Genomic DNA, 10,252 nt, shown 5'->3' on the forward strand with positions numbered 1-10,252 from the left:
AGGTAATATAAGTATTAACTACAGCGAAATTACGGTGATAGTTGTATAAATGGAAGTGTAACAGTGAAATAGTTATATCAGCTTCTTTATTAAATGATTCCCTACCCCGCCCATCGGCTCCATCCCTACCACCTTACATGCCGAACGTGTTTTTCTAATGCCCTTTTTCGAATGGAATTGACAATCATTTTAAAATAAATCATTGAATTTCTTTCTTTATGGCAATTTACATTTATATCATTATTTAATTGAAACCTGTATTACATTACATTCCCGGACAACGCTCAAATTAATAAGTTTAATTATTTAATATGACCTACGTATATGTGTATTATGATGGCAATCCCATCGCCAAAAATTAATGAAATATGCGGAATAATTTTTCGCGGGCATGCCCGGGTTACGTACATACCTCACATTGACCCCGCCCCTCCCTGCTTTGGATACTATGTAGATTTGAAATAATAGGATTCTGTTGCTAGATGTTTTCACCACTGTCACTGGATGTATTCACCACTGTCACTTGATGTATTCGCCACTGTCACTAGATGTATTCGCCACTGTCACTAGATGTATTCACCTCTGCCACTAAATGTATTCACCACTGTCACTGGATGTATTCAACACTGTCACTAGATGTATTCACCACTTTCACTTATGTATTCACCACTGTCACTTGATGAATACACCACTGTCACTAGATGTATTCACCACTGTCACTAGATGTATTCACCACTGTCACTAGAAGTATTCACCACTGCCACTAGATGTATTCACCACTGTCACTGAATGTATTCACCACTGTCACTGGATGTATTTACCACTTTCACTAAATGTATTCACCACTGTCACTAGATGTATTCACCTCTAACACTAGATGCATACACCTCTGTCACTAGATTTATTTACCACTGTCACTAGATGTATTCACCACTGTCACTAGATGTCACTAACTGTATTCACCTTTGTCACTATACTTATTCACCACTGTCACTAGATGTATTCGCCACTGTCACTGGATGTATTCACCACTGTCACTAAATGTATTTGCCACTGTCACTAGATGTATTCACCACTGTCACTAGAAGTATACACCACTGTTACTAGATGTATTCGCCACTGTCACTGGATGTATTCGCCACTGTCACTAGAAGTATACACCACTGTTACTAGATGTATTCGCCACTGTCACTAGATGTATTCACCACTGTCACTAGAAGTATACACCACTGTTACTAGATGTATTCGCCACTGTCACTAGATGTTTTCACCACTGTCACTGGATGTATTCACCACTGTCACTAGATGTATTCGCCACTGTCAGTAGATGTATTCACCACTGTCACTAGATGTATTCACCACTGTTACTAGCTATTTTGACCACTTTCACTATATGCATCAACCACTGACACTAGATGCATTCACCACTGTCACTAGAATTATGAACAGCTGTCACTAGATGTATTCACCTCTGTCACTAGATGTATTCACCACTGTCACTTGAGTTATTTACCACTGTCACTAGATGTATTCACCACTGTCACTAGATGACACTAGATGTATTCACCTTTGTCACCGTACTTATTCACCACTGTTTCTAGATGTATTCACCACTGTCAGTAGATGTATTCACCACTGTCATTAGATGTATTGACCACTGTTACTAGCTATTTTGACCACTTTCACTGTATGCATCAACCACTGACACTAGATGTAATCACCACTGTCACTACTATTATTTACCACTGTCATTAGATGTGTTTATCAGCGTCACCACTGTTTTGAAAGATTTCAAGCGAGCATTTATTTGGATGCAAATGTCATGTTAAAGATTACAAGTATAATGAGAGTACTCTCCCTTATCAAAGGTATTTGGTACGGTGGTTTCCCCTGTCACGACTCCACACCTGTTAGAATTATCAAACTACTTCCTGGTTAGTTAGTTTTGAAGATCAACTATAATCGAGGTAAATATTTGTGTATTACTCTTATTAACTTTTAACTTATTACTCTTATTAACTTGTATAACTTTAGAATTGCCGACATGGGAACTTTTTTTAATCATACCTTGCTTGATAATGAGAGTTAAACGAGAACTTTAAACTCTACTTTCGGTTTAAAAAGATTAGAATAACCAAATTTTATAAAATCATTCAGTGAAAGGAACCTTATTTCAATTGGTGTTACCGTGTACGTTTTATTATATATAGGTGTACTTATTATCAGTATTTAATAGCGACGCGATAGTGAGGTGTCGTTGTCTTCATTCCCCACTAAGGCCAAAACAAATAAATATTTTGGTTATTATTTCTTATAAAAGCAGGTTGTTGTTTTTTGTTTTGTTTGTTTTATATTTGGCTGTATATAATTGTCATTATTGGAGAATGGTGTTAAAGTAAACTACTGTATAAAGCTTTTAAAGTTATATTCGGTATTTTTAAACTACATGTATATTAAGGTAGCCCATCCCTAATGAAAACCTTCACTTGAAATTTTAATGCTTTCGCCTATGTTGTTAGGCACAGGACTTTAAATCATTTGAGGGTTTCAAGACAGTAGTTCGCATCCAGCCAGAAGCACAATTTTTTTTTATTCATTGTTTTCATTAGCTAACATTTTTTTACAAAAGTTAATATAGTATTTTCATTAAAAAGAAATTAAATACATTTTTACACATAAATAATAGCTTCTGTGACGATTTCATAACTTGCAGGCACGGCTGAAATAGGTGGTTGAGAATTACAAACTTTTAGAGTGTTTTTTTTTAAATGAGACGTTTAAACATATTGTTGTTATGGCATATTGTTCCAAATAAAAATAAAGATAATTATTAACACAGAACAAGTCATGTGCATTTACAGAACTTGTTAGTTTTGTTTTTAAACATCGATGTTCCATTTTTTCGCGGTCAAAACAGTATGTTAAAAAATTGAAATACCATATGGCTATTTCAGTTAAATATGCCTTTATTTGTTGGTGATGTGATCAATAATATATTATTTCTGAGAGCAAATATATTTCTTGTTACTCTGATACCAAATTATTACAAACTGTTTAAAAATAGATGATGTAAAGAATTGTTCTTGACTCTCGGGTGATGTCGTTTTTATCGACAATTCCGAAATGGGGGTAGGGTATTTCAAATTAAATTGTTATTTGATGGTAAATTTCTTTTAAAATTTGTTTTTGAATCCAGGAAATGATACACATTCAGAAATTAGCAAGCTGATTGTTGTTTGAAATGGTGCCCATTAGGGGTGCAATACCTTAAAACACATACTTAAAAAATAAACTGACTATAAAAACCGATAGGGTCGGCACCTATTTCGAAGGTAGGGTTGGGTTAGGACTCAGTTAAAAGTGTTCATGTTTATTCGTATTAATACATATAGAAAGCCCGATTATATTATTACGTTTTTTTTTTAATTGGTCTAAATAGATGGAGGTATCTGGAAAGAAATGTGACCCTGACCTTGACAAGGGCTCCACAGACACAACTGTCTGCTGTCAGCCGTGTAAAGAGGAAGGCAAACGCGCTATAGCACAGGAATTCTGTCAGACCTGCGAGGAGTACATGTGTGATCCCTGTATTAAGGCCCATAAGAAATTCAAGATGTCCAGGAACCACATTATGTTGTCAAAAGACAAGATGCCGTCTTTCTATCCATCCACCAAGCAGTCTGACATCGGCGACACGGAATATTGTAAAAACCATCCAAAGGAGATAATCAAGTTTTACTGCCCGACCCACGGCGACCTTGGCTGTGGTGACTGTGTCGTACTTAACCATCGCAGCTGTGAAGTCGATTACATCGCTGACGTGGCTAAAGATTTTGTCATTGGAAATGATTTCAAAGAGCTGGAACCATCGATAGAACGAGCTGAAGATCTTCTATCTGGGTCTATAAGTAATGTCAATGAGCTTTTGGACAAGGTTGAAAAACAGTCTGAGTACGAGATCGCCAGATTAAGGAAGTTCCGGGAAGAAATCAACACCTTCCTGGACCGCCGCGAGAAGGAGTTGCTCGATAACATCCGGAAAATGAAGACCGATGATAAAAGCGTGCTGACTGCAGTAAAGACTGAATGTGAGTCGTCGAAATCGGGACTTAGGGCCATAAGGACGAATCTGTCTTCCGGCGACATCTCGATGAGCCAGCGGTATGTAGCGGCGAGGAGAGCCCAGAGGACCATACGGGATATACTGGAGAAGAAGGAGCAGATGACTGGTCTGATAAAGGCCCAGAAGTATCAGTTTGTTAATGACCCGGACACGGAACGTCTTCTTAGATCGAGCATGGGCCTGGGAACACTGGACGTTGCAGGAGAGTTTGGTAAGGAAAAAATAAAAAAATAAAATTTATGACCTTTTCAACATTTCTTATTCAAAAATCTTGATTTTGTCCAGATATTATGGCCTATGGTGTTCATGTTCATGTGTTAACAGTAACTTATATAACAAAGTGGACAAAGTCATGAGCCATGAAGTGGAAGGAAATAGGTTCAAACCCACGTATTATAATGTGTTTTGTTTTTCGTTATAGAGCTGGGGTGTTGAAGGGTTTAACTGTCAACAAACAACAAAAACACCGACATATAGATCCGTGATAAAACAAAGGGTTTCGAATCCAATTTTAGAATCTGATATACTTAAAACTACCCATTTATTTTTAGTTTTTATTTCTTTCATAGCGTTGTTGTTTTTATTAAACCTGTTTATTTCTCATTTTATTACAAAATATTTTACAGTAAATGTTATACAAAACCCTTTTTGACTGCATCCTGTAAGGCTGTGTCCACTTCCAATAGATAGATTTATACAATATAGTGATTTAAAAATAAACTACATTAACCTAATTGCTAATTAGCCTTTCATTGCTTTCTGAAAATCTGAAAACTATTTCTTAGGAATTCAAATAATATTACAGGTTGCCAAAATAGATACAAAAAAACAATAAAAAAGTAAGCTTAAGCCAATATTGCTTCGACTGACACGCCCTTTGTTTGGATATTATCAACATTTCAAGATGTTTTCTTAAACAACACACTTGCATATTTCAAATAGCAGATGTAAAACTACCTAATATATCAATAATTTTGTAAATAAAGAAACGATAAAATGAAACTGGTATCAATTAATAATAAACTATTTTAACAACACGGTATAACACACTACATAAAATGTTGCGAAATGGGAGAGTTATACCCTTTTTGGAGCACGGTTTTGGTGCATTAGTTAAGAGCGTGATACGCGGTTCACATGATTTTGGACTTATTCAGTACGCGGAATTAAATAGTACAATATGTGTAACGCAGATTCAGGGTAGGATAGGAAGGTGTATTTGATACGCAATGGGGATGGGAGTTATACTCTAAAAGATTCACATTCGTTAATGCAGAACTTATTTCTTTATTGGTTTTTAAAATCAAACGACTCCAATCGAAAAGTTTACCAAATTGTAGTAAATATACCAAAACAATTGACCTGTTTACGCTTTGCATCTTTTGCTGTTAATCTCGGGTACAACATTATTTATTAAAACAGGTTCCAATGCCGTTCTCTGAGAGGGTCGCCCTTGTCTCGAAAACACGAGGACATGGCACTTGTTTCTGATAAATATGATTTAAAACGATAGTTCTACGTCCAGCCGACATCTTGGAAGGTTGCAAAGCTTTTTTAATTATAGACTCAGACTTTGGACTAAAACTTTGATCTCAGAAACATTAGAGGATACCCTTTTACAGCCCAACGTCTGAGTCTACATTTGAGGCTAAGACATGTACGTGAATTCGGCCCGTGTTCGACCAGAGGCCCTGCAACATGTATACGGACACAACAAAACAAAGGATTTTATTATATGCTTTCTTGCGATTTATAGATTCATTAGTGAAGAAAAAAAACAATATTTCACTGTTTTTAACTTTTAGCCCGCTCTCACTTCCAAATCACGCCAGCGCTCGCTATCGTATTTTTTTTTTCATGAACACCAAAAATAAGTTTTTGGTACTCACTCGCTGAAGTATACTTCGATCTTACACTGCAATCTTACACTGAAACAGTATATGTTCATCAACCTTGACAAGATTATTTTCTTTGACAAGATTATTTTCTTTGACATGATTATTTTCTTAATGATCAAATTTTAAAATAACTCGGTACATGCGGAGCTTCTACCATTAAGACATGGTTTGCATTTTCAAGTCTTTTACAACTAATTAAGGCACCTTTTTGTTCGTGTAACTTTGTTATAAAAATATAAACAAATCTTTTCATTGAACGACCTACCCACACTTAGTCTTCCTTGGGTCCGTTTCATGAAAAGTTCGTAGTTGCAACTTCAAAATTCTTCAATCTAGTAAATGCCGCAGAATTCTTTGCAGATTTTTTAATTTAAGATTGAGATCTTTCCTAGTTAAATTACGTATTTAGGAAACGCCATGTCAGTGAATATTGTTTATAAATGGGCTAACAAATTAAAACATAATGACTTAATGCCATTTGTTGCGTAAGGTACATTGACACGCTAGTAGAAAATTGTTCTGCTTAAAAGATCGTTTCTATTTTATATGGATATTACTCCTGTTGACGGTTAGGATTATGATCAGAATTTTTCATCATTGCTTAAATGTTTCATTGATCAAAGTCTGCAAAAGTCAATTGTTGAAGTGAACATTTGTCTAAGTAGAAACCCCTAATATTACATAGATTTTTATTTTCAGTTTATTGGAAATTGTTAAATACAAGTTTGTACCGTTTGCTCATTTATATTTATAAGATAAAACGGAAACATGTTATACATGTAGTCCTTTATTGTGTTTCTGTTCCAGTTCCTGACCTCTCTACTGTGACATGGAAGAGGGGGGCGGACATCCCGGTTCAAACGTCACAGGACCAGAAGACCTCCTGGATCAGCGGCTCCGCCCTACTCTCGTCTGGTCTCTTACTCCTGGCTGACAGGAATAACAAGAATGTCAAACTTGTGAGTATCCCCGCTCGCACGATCACGTCCAACCTCCAGGTGCCAGGCCGGCCCTGGGACGTGTGTGTGCTCCCTGGTGACAAGGCCGCAGTCACTCTCCCGCATAACTCCATGATTCAGTTGTTGTCTACAAAGGGGGGACAGTTGTCGTGTGAAAAGGAAATTAAAGTATCACCCAACTGTCGTGGTATTGCGTTCTACAACAACAGATTATACGTTTCGTACGGATCAAACCCGCGTATTGAAGTGATGACATTGGATGGTCATATTATAAGTACATTCCAAACAGATGATGGAAGAAAACTTTTCCAAGCACCATATTACCTAACTGTGTCAGCTTTAACACCACCGACCCTGTACGTGTCTGACTCCACTAGTCACACCGTTCTGCAGCTGTCCCTGGAAGGGAAGGTCCTGCGTGAGTACCAAGACAAGCAGCTCATCCTTACCGAGTCCGTAGTAGAGGTAGGGCCGGGTCAATTTCTTGTGTGTGGGCGGAACAGCAACAACGTGATGCTGCTAAAGGAGAGGGATGGAAAGATGACGGAAATACTGGGACAGAAGGACGGACTGAGTGTGCCCTACTCCGTGACCTTCTGTCCTCACACACGTACCATAATTGTCGGGATGTTGAACAATGACTCACTGAAGGTTTTTAATGCATACTGACAGTTTTTCTTGATCAGTCGTGTTTTTCCTATCTTTGACAGAAAAATATGTAATTAAAAATGTTTGATCAACTGAAAATTCGTAGCTAATGTAAAATTTATATTTCAACATAAGCTTATACTAGAAGTATTGATATGTTGCATTGTTTTATTTAATTGAATGACCATTGTTATGTATATGAAAATGAAAATAATGAATGAATGTGGTATTTGCATCAGAAGTTTTGCATTTATCTGGAAATCACATTCGTGTTTAACGACATGTACATATATCTGATATTTGCTAAGTACATTTCCATTTCTTTTAGCAACGAAAGTGTAAACATTGTAATTTTATCTTACAACTTTTCAGTTAGAAGTTGTTTGATGTTCATAACTTTTGTTTTACATGTTCACTAAAATGCTCTATGATTTTACATGACCCTTTCTTTAATAACTAAACAAAATATCGTATGAACTGATGCATAATTTTCCTGTTTTTTTAAAAAGTTGATAATTCGGATTCTGCAGTAACAATGTATTGAATGGATGGGGTAAAATCCGTGCTGCTTTAAAACAGTATTTCATCTTGCAAAAGTACTCTAAATAAAATATATGAACGTTTTAGATTATAAATAGTCGTAATTATCCGTGTTTTGTTGTTTATTATTGTAAATATAGTGCTGTTCCTTGTTATGGGGACACGTTGGTTACCATTATGCACGAAAAATCTGGTTATATTGAAAATGGGAGTGGATAGTTTTATGGGCTCATCCAGACTGCAATGCACTCGGTGACCCTAGTTGTCTTATGGGCTCATCCAGACTCCAATGCACTCGGTGACCCTAGTAATCTTATGGGCTCATCCAGACTGAAATGCACTCGGTGACCCTAGTGGTCTTATGGGCTCATCCAGACTGAAATGCACTCGGTGACCCCTTCTTATTCTATAATAATCCGCCGTCTTGGGCGGAGTAATAAAATTGACTGGCTTTTCGGGTGCGCTCCGACGTAACCGGAATTTTCGGAACCGCTCCGGCGTAACGCCTCCGGATCCAACCGGTCGGGGACTGTCATTCCCTGAATACCTTTCTATAGCCTCCAATAGAAAACAACCAAATTAATACTTTTCAATAGCATTTTTTGGAAGTCTTAAAGAAGCACTTGGGAAACCGATGAACACACAGCATGAACTTGCAACATGAGCAAAGTATGTCTAGATAACAACATGCTTGACAAAAAATGGAGCTTACAGTCATGGTCGACTGGCCGAGGAAAAACTAAAAATCTGAGATTATAAGTATCTTCCATGGCAGAGAGTGTAAGATAGGTTTATTCCGACCCGAGCGTAGGGTGTTTTGCGGAAACGAGGTTTACCGCTGGAACTCTTTTGTGCTTAGTGAAATTAATTGCGTATGGATATGCGATAGCACGTGGTTGTCATGGATACGCGCGCAGTGATCCAGTTTATGTTAATAGTCAAATCGGTCTTTTTAAATAGTTTTAAGGAAAATGAAGCATTATTTCTTGAATGGTGCGTGAAAACTGTTTTATGGTGATATTTGAAGCGAGAAATAATTAATTAACGTTCTAAATATTACCATAAGACAAGGTTTCCTTGATGCTACTGACGACAGTCTTCAACAAGGGAGGTTATTACAATGTGGTGACCGTTAAAAAGGAGTTCCATACGGGCATTTTATCTTCGCCCGTGGGCAAGATAAGAATATCTAGCATGGTTAAATTATTGGATCTACTTATCTGAGGTGGGAGAAAACCCTCCTTCTGAGGAAAACTCAAAAACCTTTGCCCGTTTGGCATCCAGAATTACAGGATTTGTCTTGTAACATTAGATTTCGGGCCTCATCACCCATAAGCTCCTAATAGAATATACATCATTAACATGATTCATGTATACGTACTTTATCAAATTATACAAGTTAATATTACATCCCTATGTTCTTTGTAGACAAGTGAAAACAAATAAATCATTCATATGATGAAAATATTTGCTTATATAATTGTATCAATCAATTGAATCGATGTGAACGTATCAGTTCCCCAAAGCTGAATGCCTTTACATTACAATTATTCTTAATGCGATGATCTTTTTCAAATATACCCAATGTAAATGAGTAATGGCATTTTAAACTTCTGTTTACAAACTTTATGCCGAAAACAAATTAAAGAAACCTTTACACATATCTAATTTTACTAGATTCACTTTAACTTCTGTCCTTAACTCCATTGTTGACAACAGACGTTTCACCAGCAGATCTTAATCAATGTTCACTATATTTCTAAATATCGTGAACATGAGTAGCAGGTGTCGGAATTAATTCATCTCATTTATTTAAATAAGATATCAATAAACAGCATAATCATATATAGACAATATATTTTTGGATACACTTATCCTTCATTTCAGATCAATGAATCGGGGTTTTTTTTTGTTGTTTTTTCAACAGTAAAACTTTACATAAGCTGGAACGAGCTCTAGCTATGTTAATCACCGGACTGTCTCTATATGTGTAAACTTTGTCTTTATAGTATAAATATGTATCAACTACATAACATTTAAAAATTATGTACTAAAGCAAGTACAGATGAAACCACCAGAAGTCA

General features: G+C 36.4%; 1 protein-coding gene across 1 annotated transcript; it reads left to right on the forward strand.

Moving 5' to 3' along the window:
• The first annotated feature begins 1,894 nt into the window (after window positions 1-1,894).
• Window positions 1,895-8,266, forward strand: LOC128243899 (E3 ubiquitin-protein ligase TRIM71-like). The gene is made up of 3 exons (XM_052961903.1): window positions 1,895-1,967; window positions 3,440-4,332; window positions 6,821-8,266. The coding sequence occupies exons 2-3, from the start codon at window positions 3,440-3,442 to the stop codon at window positions 7,647-7,649; spliced, it is 1,722 nt and encodes a 573-aa protein (XP_052817863.1). The 5' UTR covers window positions 1,895-1,967; the 3' UTR covers window positions 7,650-8,266.
• Window positions 8,267-10,252: the final 1,986 nt, after the last annotated feature.

The sequence above is a fragment of the Mya arenaria genome, chromosome 8 (assembly GCF_026914265.1).
Source record: "Mya arenaria isolate MELC-2E11 chromosome 8, ASM2691426v1".
In the NCBI taxonomy this organism is placed as follows: Eukaryota; Metazoa; Mollusca; class Bivalvia; order Myida; family Myidae; genus Mya; species Mya arenaria.

Coding starts and splice junctions, on each gene's coding strand:
- LOC128243899 (XM_052961903.1), top strand. CDS start 3,440: ATGGAGGTATCTGGAAAGAAATGTGACCCTGACCTTGACAAGGGCTCC. Junction 4,333..6,820: donor CTGGACGTTGCAGGAGAGTT/TGGTAAGGAAAA, acceptor TTATTGTGTTTC/TGTTCCAGTTCCTGACCTCT.